The 21,042-nt window shown below is 41.2% G+C and overlaps 1 protein-coding gene across 1 annotated transcript; it reads left to right on the top strand.

Annotated features, from left to right (window-relative positions):
* The first annotated feature begins 6,353 nt into the window (after positions 1 to 6,353).
* On the top strand, positions 6,354 to 13,322 carry LOC136456390 (katanin p60 ATPase-containing subunit A1-like). The gene is made up of 7 exons (XM_066456239.1): positions 6,354 to 6,640; positions 7,424 to 7,889; positions 9,006 to 9,203; positions 9,677 to 9,921; positions 10,084 to 10,242; positions 12,212 to 12,299; positions 12,704 to 13,322. Exons 1-7 carry the CDS (start codon positions 6,522 to 6,524, stop codon positions 12,983 to 12,985), a joined length of 1,557 nt encoding a protein of 518 aa, XP_066312336.1. The 5' UTR covers positions 6,354 to 6,521; the 3' UTR covers positions 12,986 to 13,322.
* The last annotated feature ends 7,720 nt before the right edge of the window (positions 13,323 to 21,042 follow it).

Consider the following 21,042-nt stretch of genomic DNA (forward strand, 5'->3'; position numbering starts at 1 on the left):
TAGGTATATATATATGTAAAAAAATCAGTCAAAACCGATTATGCTATGTGTCTACCGTTTGCTTGTTCTGAACTCATTTTGCAACGAAACTTTATTCGGATCTCTAATGCAGTGCTGTTGTTTGTCACGTGAAGTAACGGGACTTGCAACATCTGTAGTTCTGGAGGATAATATCAAGGCAACCTTGTATGTGTGCCTGTGGTGTCCTCTCTCCTATCAGTTTTGTTGCCAATGGCGTTTATTATCTGCTCAGATTTCCAACAGGTTATTGGTGAATTTTTAATCCTCTATTTGTTTGTCTTTGCAGGCATGTGGTTTCACTTGCGTATCCTCTGTAAGTTAATCCAATAACCTTTTAGATAAACATATCGACGCTAACTGTCTTCCATTTGATAGTTATTGTTTTTGTTTTACCTCAGTGGACGTTTTCCACAGGTATGCCTCTGTTAGAGCAATTGAAACAAAATCTGTGGTGGATGATCAACAATGGCTCACGTACTAGGTGTTGTACTCATTTTAGCTTTAGTTTTATGTTCACATTTCATCTTACCTATTGACCATCTCTCGTTTAGTACTGCACTTCATCATTAACTGTTATCTCATGATTTGACTAATAAGATTCTTGGATACATCATGAGATGAATGGAAATGCCCATCACAGGCATAACGTTTGCACTTTGCAAGCTCCCTTTCTGGTCTTATACAGAACTGTTTTTCAATTGCTGGTTAGTATTGCCACAGTTCAATGGAGCTACACATGTATATGAGTATTTTGTGAACATCTGGTAATTTCCAAAGAAGGATGAATCAAGTAGGCCTGATGATGATACATTGAGCAAAATGGATCAAAAGCTTTTGAGAATGTTGTTAACATGGTATTATCCGTTTCCTCTTAAATTTTACCATTCTCATTTGTTCAAATGAATAATGAAATGTTGTTTCAGAACACGTAAATGCTTGGCATAGTAGTAGTATAGTGTTGAAACATAATTCAGATGTTAGTATGTTATATATATGTCTTTGTACTATATTGTATGGCTGAGTAGTATAGGAGTTTAACCTTCATATTTCTTTCCAGAGCATTTTTATAATTTCCAAAGAGGCACGATGCTACCGCATGATACAACCAGGATAGGTTGCAGTCATAGAAAAACCAAATAGGTAGGAAGAAAGAGTGCATGGACGAAAAATGTTAGGGGATTGTCTCATGTTGTTTTTGCATATTTATCTGTTCCCTGTTTTGTTATATTAATCTTTTGTTCTCTGCATCTATTTTGCAAGCACTTAACATTTTTCGTTCTAAGTAAATGTCATAAAAGTTCTATTTCTGAAATTTGGCATTGCATGATCTGAAATCCTAAACTTTCATTTCTGCATTTTAGCAATTTTATGATTTATGATATAGAAATTTTGGCACAATTCTGTGATCTTAACCTCCATGCCTGAAGGTAAAGTTTCTCCTCATTTTGAATATGGACATACTTAATGTAAAATGTAATGTTACCGTGTGACCGTCCAATTTACATTGGTAGCGTACTCAGAAATTTATCACATAATACTACACAAACTATGAGATTCCTTGATCAAGTTTTCTTTGCCCAATATGGTAATACTTTGACTGAATTTTGAGTGCAAAAAAAATTCAAGCACACAGAGACATATATTGCAGCATTCTACATATCTATTTGTCTACATATTTTTTCATCACTTATATCATGTTTCACATTCCTCATCCTTTAACTTCTAAAGTGCTTTCATAATCTTAGATTTTATTGGAGTTGCAGGCTAATAAATTTATTCGAGAACCTATCCATGTTTAAGGCATAAAATTTACGATATCTCCTTGCTGGTCCCCTTGTCTCCGAGCTTGCTTTTAAACATAGCTTTGGACAGATCATAGCTTTCTCCATTTATATCAGTAAGATGTATAGATGATTCAAATCTCATTTGTTGAATAAATGCATTTTTGTCCATGAGATTGTAAATAACTTGTACAGAATTACTTTATATGTGTTGTTTACAATCTGACTTGGTAAACCTTCAATGACATTTCATCTGCGTCCTGCTGATGTGCCACGCCGTGACAATGATGGTTGCATTGTGTCCTGGTGTTATCTTCGTACACTGACAGCCAACTTGAACTGTAATTTTGGATTTAACTATACTCCTGATTTAATTCTAACCTCCAATTATGGAAGCCCTTTGTAGCATCCTTTGCTTTACAATATATTTAGCTGTATAAGAGATCTAAGTGACATCTATTTTATTGCACCAAGATTATTTATGAAGCATGGTTCACAGATAAAACGCTATCGGACAATCTTCAGTTAAATTCGATCATATATGCGATATGACTCATCTCAGCTTGTTAGTAGCCGATCTTGCGCTTGATAAAAACATGTCAACTAAGTAGGAATTACATTACATATTTTAGCACATTTCTACATCAGCAGCCACATATATGGTTACTTTGTAGCTCCTAGATGTCAAAAATTTTGGAGCTCATGTCTCTTAGTCCAGATCGATCGCCAAGACACATCAAAGCAAAACTAACTTAAACCATTTCCTTGTCCTCATTGTCTGGTCACTCCAAGAAGGGCGCGGCAAAGCCGCGCCTGGTTTTCTAGTCTTACGTAAGATCGATGTCTTTGCCCTACGATTTCTTTATAAGGCCTCATTTAGTTTCTTCACCTAAAATATTTAGTCTATGTCATATCGAATATTTAAATACATGCATAAAGTATTAAATATAGACTAAAAAATAATTAGTTACATAGACTGCAACTACTTTGCGAGACAAAATTTTTAAGCCTAATTAGCTCATTATTTAACAATGTGGTACTACAGTAAACATATATTAATGATGAATTAATTAGACTTAATAAATTCGTCTCAAGGATTTCTAAGGACTTCTATAATTTATTTTATTATTACTGTCCGAACACTCCGATATGATACCTCCGTGTAAGATCCGGCAATTTGTTTGTCTTCTCATATGGTTCCGTCATTCCGTGAGGCGAGCCGCGAGCGTACGCTCCGGGCTCCCGCGTACAGCTAACTGCAGCATTGCAGCTGTAACCTGCAATGGAAATGGGCAAACGTGAAACAGAGGCTTGGCGCGATGATACGGAAGAGCAGGTGGGTTCCACACGCAAAACGGCCAAATCCACCTCAACCTTTTGTTCGAAGTCCACCAGACCACCACCGTTCAGGGAGAGCCTTTACTCGCCTACTACTCGGGCCCATGGCCTGAGTACGCAGCGAGCCCATGGCTCGGGGTGGCCTAGAGGGGGGATGACGCTGCTTGCGGGCGCGGCGGATGGGCCGCTTGCTGACGGCCGTGACACGTTGGGATATTTCTCGTCGGTTCATTTGGTTTATAAGCGATATTTTTTTAATCAACAAATAATTTTTTTTTCTCACATCAAATTTACGAATGGTAGGCCCTGGGTCGAACGGTGGGCCCTTGGTCCCCGTTGGTACGGACTACGGAGCAGCGCGCCCCTCGTGACTTGTCCGTGCCGTCGTCGCCCGTCGGTGTGCCTGGTATGATGGTGCCAGGGGTGGTTGAAGTGCGGCGGTCGGCGCCTCCGCGGAAGGTGACAGGCGGGGGAAAAGTACTCCAACAATTATCTATGTGTATTTATAGTTTGCTTGGTTGTCTTGTCGTTGAGAATCAGACTCACGTTGGACAGGCTACAGTGATACTCTCTCCGTAAAAAAAAATAAAGTCGTTTTGATAAAACTTAGATCAAACATTGAAAATATAAATCATGAATAATTTTTAAGTTGTTGAGTTCGGAAATGTGAAAGCCATATAAATAGATTTGTCTTGAAAAATACTTTCATAAAAATATACGTATATCACTTTTTGATAAATATTTTTTTTATAAAAACAATGAGTCAAAGTAATACCTTGGAGACCGTGTCGCTGTTTAAAACGACTTTATTTTTTTTTTTAGTACGGAGGGAATACAAGCTATCATTATTTAGTATGAGACCTGGCCTACCCCAACTTGTTTGGGACTTAAAGGCTTTGTTGTTGTTGTTGGGAGTATAAGCTATCATTGTTTAGTTGAATAGAGCCTAGCTGAGAAGAGATAATATTTGATTGTCCACGTAAAATCATATTATATAAAATAAAAATAGATAAACAAGTAATCTAAACTCTAATAGTTCCTATTTTACTTCTAATATCACTTAATATATATTAATCCCAACACAAATGAAATATGTATTTGATGAGCCAGGTCGTGGGATGCTTTTTGCATCGGGAGAGCCAGGTCTAGACTCCCATGCATGTCACCAAACACGCTGAAGTTACGTCTGCAGATTCTGGTATATGCAGGCAACCAAACAAAGTATTAGGGTCTACACTAGGGTAGAGCTCTATTAAAAATAAAATTGCTTATCATTGATAGTTCCAATAAATAACTGGCAATAAAAAACGACGTATCAAATTATTACTAGTACCAAGGTCAGACAATTATTTTAGGATTTGAGCTAATCAGGCCCTTAATGTTGCGGTGTCTGTTCAGTTTTCTTGGCTAACCACGCGCTACCGTAGATGAAAACTCCGTCAATAACGTGTAGCCGCTGGCACGTGCATCACCAGCTCACCCCCTTTCACCCACAATTGCATCGCCCGCTCACTTCTTAAGCTCAAATTGCATCATCAGATCAAATTTATGCCTGTTGAAAACTGCATTGCCTGCTCAAAAATTGGACACGCCTAACATAATCGTGATGCCTTTATACTTTGTTCGCCACTCCACATTGGCAATCACTTTCAAATTCAATATTCATATCCATGTTGGCATGAACTATATAAGTAGCCAAGGAGGAGAACAATCTCAAAGCAATTCCGATAATCTCTTCCCTCTCTCTATCTGATTCATGTAGAACAAATAGACCCGGAATAGGGTTCGACCTAAATGAAGATCCACCATGTTCATGCCTAAACCAGCCCATAGATTGTTCTCATGCATATTTAAAGAAAACAACTCATGTTGACCATCGCTACTTTCTTCTAAGCACTTTGATTTCAGTATACTATAATGTTTGTATTCCTACACTCTGAAAGGGATGCCGTCACCATAGTGAATTAGTGATGGACATATGATTCTTTGTCCGGAGCTAATGCTGTAATCACCTTGCCAAGATAAAAAGCAAGAGTACTGCATCTACTTCAGAAAGAAATCTAAGAGTTACTAGAAACACCAATATCACATATAAAAGCAAGAAAAAAAACTTGGTTGACATGTCTTTTTATGCTATTTACAAAATATTTCTACATGTGGTTTTCCTCTCAGTTTTAAGCACTAAATCTATGTATTCAAATATGATGCGGAGAACTTATTCTTGGACAAGTTGTGACGAGCTGAGACATTAGTGCTAAAGGCTTTACACAATCGAGAAACATTTTGCTGTCTATTAGTAGACCTAATAACGATGAAGAGAGCTAGTGAAAACAATTATGATCTTTGTGACAGGGATATAAGCAGCCTGTTCGTTTCGTCGTAAACGATCGTGGATTATTTACTGCTGACTGGTTTGGTGTGAGAGAAAAATACTGTTCCAACTTATAATCCACGATCGTATACGAGCAAGTGAACAGGCTGAAGATCAGCTACCCTATCTGTTTCGCGGAAATTTAGCTTATGCTGATTTGTTGCGAGAGAAAAACACTGTTTATTCGCTGAAAAGTACTGCTGAAGCAGTGCTGCAGACACATGCCCTTGTCTTATTTCAGCACATAATTATGTTCATATTATTTGCATTTGATACATTTTATATGAAAAGCAATACAATGATATATATGAATCATATTTATGTTTGATCATTGTTTGAAAGTATTAAATAGTTTGTAGACCATCAAATAGATAACACATTGTACGAATTGTCTTCACTTGACTATGCGTGAAGTGAAAAATTTGTAGACATCAAACTTGACGTGGTTTGTAGATACCTTAGAACAACAAAGCGTGGGAGCGAGTGAGTGACTTGCGTCGAAACGTCGTGATAACTTCATGTTTGGCAAGAGAAAAAAAACGGCCAACTGATACATTTTCGGCCTGTTCACTGGTTAGTTTCTGGGCTGGTTTGAACTGGTTGGTGTTGATTTGCTGTGAGAGAAAAATACTGTTGACTGGCTGGTTTGGAGTGGCTGAAACAAACGAATAAGCTGTTTGTCACTGACTTGGGATCAGGAATTCAGGATAAGTCAGACGGATGTTAGGCCTTTGTCAATGACAGTGGACCTTTAGATATTGACAGCGGCCGCTCGAGCGTCACTGACAAAGGTTTCGCAAGAGCCCAGCGGCCCCAGCCCGGCAGCCCCCCCCCCCCCCCCCACAAGCCCACACGGCCACACCACTCATTTCGTCCCCGAAATTTCGATTTTCGAAACCAAACGAATCCTCTCCATCGACCTGCTCCTGCTCGTCTCCTCCCACACCAATCCAGTGATCCACGCAATTCGTCGGGGACCCTAGCGCCGGATCTCCGCCCCAGCGGCGGAAATGGCGAATCCCCTCGCGGGGCTGCAGGACCACCTCAAGCTCGCGCGGGACTACGCGCTCGAGGGCCTCTACGACACCTCCATCATCTTCTTCGACGGCACCATCGCCCAGATCAACAAGTGAGCTTCCTATAATCCCCTGACCCCGGCGTCCCAGTTGCCCTATTACCCCGTGGATTCGATCGCTATCAGGCCACTACGGCGAATTGGCGATCGGTCGGTGTGAATCGCGACGTCCGGCCTGCGCGGATCTGCGGGTTTGGCCGCACGGCAACGGTTTTCATTTCGGCTGCTGCTTTCAGTTGATTGGCAGTCGTAGTTTTACTCTGTGGCGCTTTCTTCTGAAACGCTGGTTATGTTGTTAGGTCTATCCCTATTTTTAGTTTGCATTTTGTTTAAAGGGAAAAGAGACAAATATAATTGGTTTGCATCCATATATTAGGACAAATGATTCACATTCCTTTTCATTTATATATCAACTTCCTATATAGGATAAATGATGGTAATAATTGAATACTGTAGGTGGGAAGATATCTAAAAGCTTAAAAATGTATTTACCTTGTACTTCATGTTAATATATGATGGATAAAATGTGCAGGGCATCTGGCTACTTTATTTGATCCTCTGATTCATACAAAATGGATAAAGTGTGAAGCAGCTTTATGCTTTATTTTAGTCTTGTAAATTTCAAAATAGTATGTGGTGTGTTTAAAATAGAACAGTGGAATCATGTCAAAGTTACTGTTAGACAGATAATAGCTTTGAAGCACTGTCCCAAAGGGTGAAATTCGCATTGTTTCTTATTTAATGATAATGATAAAATAACTAGGAAATACACTTAAAAGCCTAGATAATGTCTTTTCCTTGTGTTCCATGTTATTGAGGTTAATCTTAACCATACAGGCATCTAACTACTTTGGACGATGCTCTGGTTCGTACGAAATGGATGAACTGCAAGAAAGCAATCTCTGAAGAAGTGGAAATTGTGAAACAGTTGGATGCTCAATTAAAGTCCCTTAAAGAAGCTCCTGGGACGAGGCGGTCATCGTCACCTCCTATTCGCTCCAATAAATCATTTGTTTTCCAACCGTTGGACGAGTATCCAACATCTTCACCAGCACCCTTTGATGATCCTGATGTGTGGGCTCCACCAAGGGATACACCAACCCGAAGACCAGCAAGAGGTCAACCTAGTGCAAGAAAATCCTCCCAAGATGGAGCCTGGGCACGTGGTTCATCAAGGACTGGAACACCTAGCCGAAGCGCAAAACCTAATGGGAGTAAAGGAGGCTCTGCGGTTAAATCATCAGCTGCCTCTAACAGTTCTGTAAGGAAAGGAAAACCAAGTTCAAGCAAAGCTGATTCAGCGGTAATTTCTATCAAACAAGTGTTTACATACCTAAATATTTTGTTTCAGAAAATATGATGTGTATTCATTCTAATTTCCATTGTGCACATTGTCATAGGTAAACAATCTGACTCTTACTGATGTACTAGTAACTTGTTTTTTGTTTTCAGAAGTATATCTATGTACTCCCTTCGTTCCAAATTATAAGTCGCTTTGACTTTTTTGGTACATCCATTTTGTTATGCATCTAGATAAATAATATGTCTATATACATAGCAAAATGGATGAACAAAAAAAGTCAAAGCGACTTATAATTTGGAACAGAGGGAGTATCAATCTTCATAGTAGAAAACAATACCTCGATAAAAGCATCTAGAATATGCACTTCTTTTATAATTAGTTCTCATGCGGATATACATTGCAGAATGTGTCTCTACCTTTTAAACTAGTCCCTTCTCAGGGTACACAGAATTTGAGTAAACATATTTCTTTGGGGTATTGCTCAATCAATCGTCTATTGCCACTTAACCCTCTGTGCTTTCTAGAAGGTGGCTAACATATATATATATTTTTTAGATGAATATTCAACATCATTGTCATCATCTATCCCTTCTGTACCTGTGTTGAGGGAGGCTGCCAAGTATGCAGTCGTGATTAACAGGTTGTCTTGGTCAGGACCCAGATGCCTAGGCGCTGTGGTGGCAACCTGGGTCAGGGTACTCTAATGATCAAATCTTGAAGACGAGATAACAATTCAATCAAATCACAACTTAAGCAAACATACATGATGAAGTCTCTTATCTATGTTGATATACTCGTATTACCATTTATCTCCTCTGTGCCTGGATTGTCTGGATATCTTGTAGGCATAGTATGGTAGCATACTAGATGAGAATTGTCGTTTAGATGGCAAAAGGACATAACATAAAACTATGTTGAAACGGTAGTGCCTATCATTAGGTTCTGAATCAGTACACTGGAATATGTATGTATGTGTGCAATCATAACCCCCCTGTTATCATCCTTCTGTAAGATAGGCAATTGCCAGTTACTTTTTTTTGCAGGCAAATTGCCAGTTACTGACTTCTAATGATAAATTTTTTGAAAAATCTTCTTTTTCCCAATTCCTTTTTCCAGAGTAGTGATGCTGAGGAAGGTAAGTCCAAGAAGGGTCAGTATGAAGGCCCAGATATGGACTTAGCTGCAATGCTTGAAAGGGATGTTCTGGATTCTACTCCAGGAGTAAGATGGGATGATGTTGCCGGACTTAGTGAGGCCAAACGACTCCTCGAGGAAGCAGTCGTGCTTCCTCTCTGGATGCCTGAATATTTTCAGGTAATAGTCTATATTCTGCTATGCTGTCCCTTATTGGTTCAAACTTAGCACTGTAAAGTATCTGAAAGATGTTTATTTATTCTTGGCGCTAACAAATTTTACAGGCGCATAGCGATGGGAATGATCTGGCATTACAACTAGTTTTTTTAGTGCTCTAGCATGGACATTGTCTAGATATGCACAATTACTTGTTTTTTATACCACTCTAGAAAATGTTGCTTGGAACCCTACTATCATTTTGAAATTTTACTCTTTTATGTTTATGGCCGTGAACATGATATGGCATGAAACTGGTGCTTCCTTTATTTGGTGCCATGGATGGTTTCTGAATACTTGTCTTAATGTGATACCAATTTGGATCATGTTGTTCTTGAATTATCATAAACCCAACCAATCTGTTCTCTCTTGTAGCCTTTTTCATCCAGTCTAAACTCTATACATAGTGGCTAATTATGTCCACTCTTCCTTATCAGGGTATTCGTCGACCTTGGAAAGGAGTTCTTATGTTTGGTCCACCAGGCACTGGAAAGACTCTTTTGGCAAAGGCAGTGGCTACAGAATGTGGAACAACGTTCTTTAATGTTTCCTCTGCAACATTGGCCTCTAAATGGCGTGGCGAGAGTGAACGCATGGTCCGTTGTTTATTTGAGCTTGCGAGGGCTTATGCTCCAAGTACAATTTTCATTGATGAAATTGACTCCTTATGCACGTCGCGTGGGTATGTGAAGTTAATTTTGCTAATTGTTGTTCATGTCTTCAAGTCAATGAAAAATCCCTTAATATTTTGCACCATAAGCATGAATGTATCATTCTGCTGGACAACAAAAATTGTACCTATATTGCCAGTTAATGTATTATCCATTTTCTTTGTAAATATTAGAGCATCTGGTGAGCATGAGTCATCAAGAAGGGTGAAGTCTGAACTTCTAGTGCAAATTGATGGTGTAAACAATAGCTCCACCACTGAAGATGGTCAGCCAAAAATTGTTATGGTTCTGGCTGCTACGAATTTTCCATGGGATATTGATGAGGCACTGAGGTTGGCAAACTTATTCTCATATTCACTTCATTTTAGGTGCTACTGCCTACTTATGAATAAGGGTTGATACCTGGAAGATGCATAGGATGGGTCACATAAACCAGTCATACTTTAGCAGTAGAGCTTGATTGCTTGAGTGGTGCTGCTAGTAGTGTTAGATACTGTCGAAGTCAGAGGCAGTTTATTTGATTTCTCAAAACTTTTGACATAATCTTTTTGTCTCATTCATGCTGCATTTGTCACACCACTGACCACTGTTTATTTGGTAAGATAAGAAACTATCATAGTTCATAACTGCAGTATGTGGAAGATGTAATTTACCAGAGACAAATCTGCACCTTGTATAAGACATGTAGCCAACACAGTATGTAAGCAGTTAAGGATGGACATTTCTATGAGGGTTAGAGGTGTTCACGGGTGAGGCTGAAAATAGTGCTAGCCATCCCAAATTCACATTATATCCACCTAGGACAAAAATCATGCACCCACGACAGCAGCCATCTGGCCGATCAAACCAGCCAGTGATGCAGGCATCCACGCTTGAGTGTTAGCCGTGTTTGATCGGAGGCTACTCTGAATGCTGCCATGTGCCATGTCATATAAATACAAGTACGTTGAACCTAATGCGTATCTTCTATCTTGGTGATTTTTTTCTTAGAACCTCAACTCAATTGATTGTTGCATATGTTGTATCCACGACAATGAGCCCACAATGTGTACACAGTTTCCTAGTCTTGGATATCGAGCCCAAGTGATCATGTCACCAAGTCATCCTATGTTGCAGTCCTCTCTTGCTGAGCTCATGGCTCGTCCCTTCCTGGCCTTCTGCAGGCCAGGTTGATCACCAGAGTGCAGAGGACTGGTGGCCGAGGCCAAGGCCACTCAGTCCTGTATTTATGTCATTTATATTTTTCAATGTATCCAGTTACTTTTGTTCTAAACAAAACAAATCCACTAATTGCTCATTCCAGTTCCTTTTGTAATGATTTACAATTCTGTGTCATTGCGTTTATAGTGCCTAATTCTCTTTCAGTTATGTAATTTCCTTCAAGCAAAGCACCCAATTTTGCAAGATGACATAATTGTGTCGTTATTTGTCCAAATGATAGGGTTAGAGTTTTTAAATTGGTTCTACAAACTTGCAGAGAATTAATGTGAAACTACAAATTACACTTAACTATTGATGTCAAAATCATTGGCTATTTTACCAGTAAAAAATAAATGGTTATTTTGGTTCAATTATATGTATAGGATACTAGTTTATAATAATAGACATGGCTGCAAATGAAAAGGCTATACACCCACACCCCCCTCCAATTGCCCGGTTTCGCCTCAGATGGTTTTTGTTGAAATTAGGTGGGGAGTTGACATCATGAATAACAGTTTTATGAACATTGGTATCCCTTTTTTTGTGCAACATTCATGTCTGGTAGTTCCCTGCTTTATATAGACACTAGACACTATTTTTTTACTGGTTCAACAGAATTTTGCCTATGCCTAGACTAGCAGCATTTTACCTGCTAGTTATCATTTACTCTAGATATTTATTTTCCACATGAAAACACTATTTTTTGTGTTTTCATTATTACTTTTCACCTAGCTATTCCCATGTATGCTACTTCTATTGCCATTGATACTTCTCTTCTCCATATGCATCTACCACTTCCAATCCAAATTATAGTTCACTTTAACTTTATCCTAAGTCATTTTTTTTTAACTTTGACCAAATTTATGGAAAAATGTATCACCATCTACAATATCAATTTTATTTTCATAAAATTCTCCATGAAATATTTCTTAATAGTGCATTTATTCGAACTTGTAGATGTTAATATATTTTTCTAAAACTTTGGTCAAAGTTAGAGAAGTCTGATTTAGGAGAAAGCAAAAGCGAAGTATAATTTGGAAGAGGGAATATGTTACTTTTGTTCACATTAATGTGCATTATGTTGACTCTTAAATTGCCCAGGCGGAGGCTGGAGAAGCGCATTTATATTCCACTTCCAGATTTTGAAAGTAGAAAGGCGCTTATCAACATTAATCTTAGAACAGTTCAGGTATGTGTTGGAGATATCTTTCTAGATCATCTTGTGATATCTTTATCCCTTTTCCTTTGTTTCATTTGAGTCTTTGTGAACAAATTGATTTTATCAGACATGCCATGATGCACATCAGCACATGTCAAAATTTTTGGCACTTAATTTTCTGAAATCACATGCACATGCCTGCATCATAACCAGTATATATGTTGGCCTGCATTTTTCTTTTTTGAATTTCTCATTTTCCTAATGATATGTAAATGCCCTTGAAAATGGATACTTATCTAAGCACTGCACTGGTGTTTTTTTTTTTGTCGAACCAATTTGCTCACTACTCTAATACCGTACATGTGGGTTATCAATTACTGTGTCATATCTTCAGTGGCTTATTGTTATTGCTGTACCTCCTTTTATATCAACAGATAGCTGCAGATGTTAACATCGATGAGGTTGCTCGGAGGACAGAAGGCTATAGTGGAGATGATCTGACAAATGTTTGCCGTGATGCTTCGATGAACGGTATGAGGCGCAAGATAGCAGGCAAGACCCGCGACGAGATCAAGAACATGTCAAAGGACGAGATAGCCAAGGACCCAGTGGCCATGTGCGACTTTGTGGAGGCTCTGGTGAAGGTCCAGAAGAGTGTCTCGCCTGCAGACATAGAAAAGCATGAGAAGTGGATGGCTGAGTTTGGGTCCGCCTGAGACCTCGGTCATCTCCTTAGATCTTCTTCAACACTGTTTTGTGTGGTTGACATGGTTCCGTAGCAATGTATGCTGTTATCCACTGGTGGTCTTGTTGCATAGACCAGAGGCACGAACTATCTTTTCTATTTTCAGTGATGCTAGGATTATTTTCAGTTCAGGGTTATTTCAATTCTTGACACGTACTTTCTGGCTGTGAAATGTGCCTCATCAATTAGCCGTGGCAACCATTGTCAGATGTTGATCGAACGTAACTGCAGCCCCGCCTACATTTCTAGATGCTTCTTGTTTAGGCCCTGTTTGGATTGAAGGAATTTACAGGAACCCAAATTCTATACTTTGCTGATGTCACGTGGTGTTTGGAATGGATGAATGGAAGTCTCCTTTCGTGTGGAATTCTTGTACAAAATGGTGGAAACAACACATCTACTTCAAGCTCTTGCAAAATTTTCCTGGGTGTGAAGAAAGCGCTAATCACTTTGTCACTGCGCAGTGGTGCCACTGTAGAGCTTTTTTTTTCATCTCCAGTGTGTTTTTTGGCCGGTCCTGTGTTTTGCATTCGTCAGTTCCAAAATCCAAACACGCTGTCAACGTGTTGCCATTCACCCGTCATGTTACATAAAAGCACTTCTGCTATCGAACAGTACATTTGCTCACCCGTTAGTTTCGCTGAAATTTGGCTTACGCTGACGTTGATTTGTTGGTAGAGAACGAATACGCTCTATTCATTTGGGCTTATTGGACTTGTTTTCAGCCAACGAACAATATTTTTTTCTCACACCAAATCAACCAACTTATAAGCCAAACACGACCAAACGAACATGTGTTTTTTGGTTTTCAGTCGCTGCAGGGGCCTCGAAGCAGCCAACAGCCAAGGCAGCACAAGGCTGGGCAGTGGCCGGTGGGCACTAGGGCGTCTGATCGTCTCTCGTCTGGAGCGGTGGCTGCCGGTCTCAGGTCTGCGTCTGCTGATGAAACAGCCAAACAGGGCATGTCGAAAAGGCCAGATGCTGCGGCTTTATTTAATCCTCTGGAATCATGCCATGCGGCTACTTCTGGTACACGTAATCCAGAGGCAGCGTGGATACTGCTACTGTACCAGCTACAGCTAGGACTGACCTTTCGTGTGACTTCTTTTTTTTTTTGTTGATAAAACGTATCCGTATTACTTAGATAAGGAAAACATACACTGACACAGACAAATATAGATACGTGAGAACAGGATACGGGTACAGCTGTCCCGGCCAACTTGCACAAAAGCCCCTAAAGAAAACAAAAATAACAACAACGTCCTTGGCCACTGTGCACACCATCCGCGTTGGAGAACTCCACCGCCGGCCATCACCGGTGCCGAAATCACCCGAAGCCGCCCAGATCTAGAGGAGCCCCATAGCTAAAAAGCTTTAAAGCGAGCCGCTATGGACACCCGTAGATGGGTTGATGTAACACCCCAGGTGTTTGCCACCAGTTAAGCAATGGGTTTGAGCTAAAACATGGTATATTAAGTGATGATGAAGATGTCAAGGTCAAACCTATAGAAACGAGCCCCAACCTAAACTTGGATATTGCACCTTTGCTCGCCTATAGACCCCTTTTCAAGATATATGCTTGGGTGGTGTGATTGGGATATCTTCATGTGTCTCATATCAATACCCATCTATATTGGACACTCGAAAAGTTTTATGAAGTTTGGAATCAAAAAGTCACATGAAATGATAAGTTATATGTTGGAATGATTTTACTAAGTGCTTGAAATGCACTATTAAGTGAATGAGAATATGAGATGTCAACCAAACCTTGCAACCTTGCCAAAATGACTCTAGATGAACTCTACAACAAAAGTCATGAAAGGTTCATGTTGGGCAAATGCCAAGAAAATGCTCCAATGGATCAAAAAGGATAATTTAAGCTTCATCGTAATCCTACTTTGGTCAAAGTAGAACAGTAGGTTCTATACCAGTTTTGAGATTGGACCTTAAATGAAAGTTGTAGTCCATATCATGTAGAACAAACTTTGTTTTTGGACTAAGAGTTAGATCAGCTTGGAAGTAAGTCAAATCGAGGTCACAAGATTGAATTTGCTGTTGTTTTCAGCACTTAGAAATATTCTAAGTCTAGAAATTCATCGACATCGGCATTGGCGTCTCGCGTTCTCCGAAATTCGTTAAGCAACTCAATTGGGTCCAAAGATAAAAGTTGGAGTATACATGATGGAGATGGGCATGTATAACGATGGCATTTGTTCGACTTCGTTTTGACCATCAATTTGGGCTTTTGTTCATCGCTGTCAACGCGTTGACGCTGTTAACTTGGAGATTAATTACCACTGTTATGATGCTCAAATGACTGGAGTCCCTTAATGAGAAATGTAGAGCAGCTCGCGGGCTTCAAACTTTGTTTTGGGCCTGAGGTCTAAATCGGCCCAGATCTAGCCCAATCCGGCGTCCACCTCGCCCACTCCGGCGCGCGCCACGTGCTCGACAGTTTGTCTTCATGGACGCCATGCACCGGAGCGCGTCCCGCCATGGCCAACGCGCGTCCTACCTCGTGCCATGCGCTGCTGAACGCCCTACTCCTCCATAATCGAGCGCCAGAGCTGCCCCATCCCTCACCGTCCCTTCTTGCTCTCTCTCGCTCGCGCTCTGGCCGCACCAGAGCTCGCCCACCATGGACGCCGCCGTCGAGCTTCACGGTCACTGCGTTCCCGCTACTCCACGCCTCTCCACTCCTTGTGAGGACTACCAGCAGCTTCGCCTTGACCTCCTGCATCTCGTGCTCGTGCTCTCCCTAGCCATCTGTCGTCGGAGCGCCACCACCGCCGGACCAGGCGACTGGAAGCCGACGCCGTGCGTGGCTGTGCCGCCACGGGCCGCCTCGGGCCAAGCCGAGGCCACCTGCGGGTGTGGCCTGCTTCCTCCATGCTTCCACGCCCCTCAGCCACCGCCGGCGTGGCCTCCTCCGGCCAGAACGGCGAAATCCCGACGACCTCTGTGTTCAAAACCCCGTCAAGGACCTCGCGCAGCAATTCGACAAAAGGAGAGGGCCTTTCTGTACATGTGAATAGTGCCATAAGGACTGGTTTGTAATTATTTTGTAGGAACTTTGAAAATTCATAGTAAATCGTAGAAAATTCGTAAAAATAGTAAATGAAGACTTTTTGGAATCCTTGTGAAATTGTCTATGCAGTGGATCTATAATATGGCATGTTATAGTTTAAATATTTTGCGGTAAAAATATATTTGTGCAGTAAGGTTGTAATGCTAGTTGAATTTGTTATTTTTCATAACTATAGATCTATGGCTCCAAATGAAGTGAAATTTTTGTGGCATGCTACTCATATGATAGTTGATGTGTGGTAAAAATTTCATGAGTATTGGATGAAGTATGAGTGAGTTATTGGTTTATCTTGCTCTCGCATGAATTTTTGCTTTAGCAACTTGATAGAGGTTGCTATACATATTAAAATGGAGTGAAATTTGTACAGTAGACTATTGAGAGGATATGTGAGCCACTGTAATTTTTGTAGAATTTATTGTATACTTTTGGTATATATTCATTAAGTCACCTTGTTATCTAAAATAAATTAAGAAATGCATTAAAAGAATTTATTTGGTCATGGACACTAGGTTTTTTGGTGTTCTTTAGTCATGTGTGACATGTTGGTAAAGTTGGGTTTGCTTAATTATGTGTTTGTAACATAAGTTAATATTTATTTTCTTGCAAATGTGGTTTTTGGATAGATCTAGGAACTTAGCAAAGTTCTTCATGATAATGTGCTTTGTTGTGAAACTTGTTTATACAAAAGTTGTAGATAATTCATGTATCTAGCTTCTATTAAAATTTGATGTCATTTGGTCAAGTAGTTTAAGAGTTACAGCTGTTTAAAGTTGGGTTTCAGAAATGGCTGCTTTCTGTCAATTGTGGACCAGTTTCTGTAAATGGATATATTTGACTTAGTTAACTTGAGAATATGATTAAAGATGAATTGTAGAAAATTTCATAAGATTTCCAGATTGTCTTGTTGCATGTCTTTTGGATTAGTACAACTCCTGTTATGAGTAAAATTAGCTGCTGCTGTTTGCAGCCTTGACTCTGTGATTACCGTGAATAACTTGTTTGCTTGATATGAGTTGATGTGATGATTTAGATGCTAGGCTAATTAAGACAACTTGTTAGTTGCAGGTGCCAAGCCTTAACTGAAGATGAGCAATTGTATATTAGGTTGTCTAAACCTGGCAAGTCAAAGTAATTTGAATAGAACATAAGTAAACTAATATGCAATGCTTGTTGTACTTGCTATCTCGATGTTTGGTTTGATGTGAATAGCTTGCTCTCTATAGTTAGTTGTGTGAGGTTAGTTAAATAGCTATTGGTATCTATGTCTTGCATAATCTTGTGTTTGTCTTGAATGTTTATGTGGTGCCTCTTGTATTACCATTCTTCATATTCATACACATGCATCTTGCATCTCATTTAGGTACGCTAGATGAACCACGTGAAGGATGAGATGTTGGAGCCAAACCCGAAGACAATGTTTAATGGATCTATCCCAAAGATGGAAGGACTAAGCGAATGCTAGGACCTGAGACGTCACTAGGACGGTGCAAGCTAACTGAACTGACTTGTGACGGATCCCAGGCAAGCCCCGGAGCATTCTAAGTCTCCTACTTTATAAAAGCAATTCTTTCTATATATGAGTTATATATTGTTGCATTAAGTTGTAGGAGTTGATTGAAACCATTGATGCATTTATTACTATCCTTGCCTACCTTATTACCTTATTACCCTGTTAGATCGGGATCGAATAACTGCTTAGCCTTGCTTAGACCGGTAGCGATCGGTGATATCCGGTCACCTACATTATAGGTGGTTACTGGAAGAATTTAGCTATGGAAAGAATGATATCCTGGAATTAACCATGTGTGATGGATAATTGGAGATCGGACGGAAAAAAAGTTGGAGGCAACCAGACAGGGTTCTGGGGTGCTGTTAGTTTCTGTCTATGTCGATTAAGGACCGACCGTTGTTGGCCCTCGAGTCATATTGAACGCATGCCTTACATTTAGCTGGCCGAATAAAGTACCTTCCGACCGCGAAGCTGGGAGATTATTCGGGCCGAGTAGATTGCCCGCAGCGCACTGTACCGGAGCAGGTGTGGTAGGATACGGGGGCGCGAAGATAAGACCAAAGAGTAGTCGGTCGGCCCCCGGGTACATGTGGTTCCTGGCAAACTCGAGATTCCTGGATAGTTGACTCGGTGATCAATATCTCACTTTAGCGGGTGAGTGAGGTTTGTGTAAGGAATAAATCACCAGCTGGTTAGGAATCAATTCGAATCGCTATCACTCCTGGATAGTGAGCACTTGACTCGAGTTACGGCATCGTAGTAATTATTATGGAACAATGATGGTTATCCAGATGGTATGGGATATGCTAAATCTAAATTGGTAACTGGATGTTATTGGTTAATCAAGTGATTGCTATAGTACAGGTGCTTACCTAGATGGATAGGTCATAATAAAGATGATGCAAAGTACTTAAAATGGTTTCTTCATGATAGCTTATGCTTTTCGCAAACAAGTCAGCTAGCACACTAAAGAAAGCCATGCATAATCCTTGGTGTCGCTTTATTTTGGTTTAAGATGGGTAAGTCTGGCTGAGTACATTCGAGTACTCAGGGTTTATCCCACCTTGTTGCAGGTGATGTTCTCGACCTGTTCATGATGGTGGCTAACCACCAGTGGGCTCGGTGATTCTATACTTACTTCTCATCTATATGCTTTTGTCGGATGATGTCACTATGCTAGCCATATATTTGGAACTTATATTAATGTAATCATTTGAAAGCTATGTTGTTTTCACTAATCAGTTTTGAAACCCAAACTTGTACTATTATTTGTTAACCCATTTGTAATATTATTTCCGTTGCAACCCTGTGTATGTGATGTGTATTTGCTTAATCACGCGATCTTGGTTGTGATGTTGATTTACCGAGGTCTTTTGGGACACTCGGTGGACTACCGGGTTTATATGAGTAAAAGTATGGGTGTGTCAATGTGTTAGCGGGGACAACCGTACTTGATCTTGTATAAATTGGGCGGTTTTGTCATAGTTGAAGTCATCATTGAAAGAACATCGGCCAGGGATGCACCTCGAGCTCCACCGACCATGGATCGGAGCTTGCCGTCGACTAGCACCGAGGGTATCTCGAGCTCGATCCACTCTCTGTCCTGCCGCAACGCCCAAAGCTGTCGCTGCATCCTTGACGAAACGCATCGCCGGCACCGCCGCATTGAGACGACGAGACACCAGCCGACGTAGACTCCTGTAGATGAGCCGGTGAAGCCCGACTCCACCTCCACGCACTTGTCGACGGCGCCAGAGAAGAGCACCACCGAGACGAGGAAAAGCATAGGAGGACCTTATTCCTTAACACCGCCGCCTCGACCACGTTGCTAGAAACCTAACCCTAGAACTACTAGGGCCCTCACCACCGACCGGCAAGAGACCAGTGGTCTCCACCACCTCGCGAAGCCCCATGGGCCATCGGAGGCGAGGAAGATCGCCGGCCCCGTCGGCGGAGACCGGTGCACCCGCTTCTGCCTCGCTCAACTGTAGCTGGAAGGATTTTTTTTTTATTTTTAACACTTTTTTAAACTATTCTGAATTCTAACACTGTTTGTTTTTTTCTTCAAAAGTAACACTTTTGGCCATGCCTATTTCTAGGACGCGGCGAAACAACTCTGCCGCGCCATGCATGGCGGCATGGTAGGGGTGCATACGTGGAAACGTCCCACCCCACTGGTCGCTGACGTGGCAGGCCTTGCCGCGTAACCGATGAGGGCGTGGCTGTGACGCGTCACCCATCAGGGCGTGGTAGAGCCAAATAGAGGCTCGTAGCCCAGTCCCTTTCCTCCCTCTGTTTCACTCCACGCCGCACAACAGCCACCTCCGCGCCGTCCAGCCCCTGCCGCCGCGCCTCCCCCGATGGCTCCCTTTCTCCCTTACCTCCCTCTCAAAGTCCCTTCCTGTCCCCACTGTGCCGCCGGTGTGGCCGCCGCTTTCTAGTGGTGCGGCCTCCCTCTCTCCCCATCCTTTTCCTCCCCTACCACCCCCTGTCCTTAACCCCTGTATTTGGGAGGGGAGCTTCGAGCCATACCTTGACCCAACACAGTGGCCACCTTATCATAGTAAGCGGCCTCACCTGCATTGCCTTGATCTGTCTATCGCCTATAGTAAGTGGCCTCCGCTTCATCTGCGGCCTGAGTGAAGAACGCGTTGTCATCCTCCTCCGCCTACAAGCCCGCCTCAGCTAGAACGATGAGATCGCTCGACCTGGCAGTATCATCCTCATCCTCGTCCCCCTCATCAGACAACACAATCGGAGATTGAACGGTGCGACCAGCTCGCGTTCTGTGCTCATGTAACTTCTTTTCCTCAAATCTTGCACGGGCCACCTCTACAGCATGGTCCTCGCTACATCTAATCCCTTTATGTATGAAATGCAACAAGTTAGCAACATGATTATATTACATTTAAAAGCAAGCAATGAAAATAACAAGGCTTCTAATGACTCACTGGCACACAATGCAACAACATGGTCATTCAAGACTTGCATCTGTACTCTTTCCTCCTCCCTTGCCTCCTTCCTTGCCCTCTTCTTCTCTAACGCCCTCCTTCTCTCCAACCTCCATTTGTCAAGCCTAACATCGATTGAGTTATGAATACTGCGTTGTCTAACAAACTCACACATCTTGTTTTTGTGATGTTTAACGAATAGGTTGACATAGTCAGGTTCATATCCCCTCTTCCGTATAATTACTTGTCTCCCCTTCAGTTCACCCAAGAACTTAGCTTGACCATCATAACATTCCCACCTGCATTTTCTAGTGCTCTGTTCAAACAAAAAGTTATATCACATGTCTTAGCAAAAGAAATAAAATACGATTTCATGTTTACCACAAAAATAACCAACCTCATCGCAGTCAACCATATGGCTACAATAATGGCCTATTCCAAGCTCCGAATGGACTAGACCATAGTTGGATTTTAACACC

This window comes from Miscanthus floridulus, chromosome 6, assembly GCF_019320115.1.
Source record: "Miscanthus floridulus cultivar M001 chromosome 6, ASM1932011v1, whole genome shotgun sequence".
Lineage (NCBI taxonomy): Eukaryota > Viridiplantae > Streptophyta > Magnoliopsida > Poales > Poaceae > Miscanthus > Miscanthus floridulus.

Bases quoted from the DNA above. Each gene is read 5' to 3' on its own strand.
- LOC136456390 (XM_066456239.1), top strand. From the start codon at position 6,522: ATGGCGAATCCCCTCGCGGGGCTGCAGGACCACCTCAAGCTCGCGCGG. The intron at 7,890-9,005 runs GTAATTTCTATC...TCCTTTTTCCAG, and splicing joins CAAGCAAAGCTGATTCAGCG to AGTAGTGATGCTGAGGAAGG. The intron at 9,204-9,676 runs GTAATAGTCTAT...CTTCCTTATCAG, and splicing joins GGATGCCTGAATATTTTCAG to GGTATTCGTCGACCTTGGAA.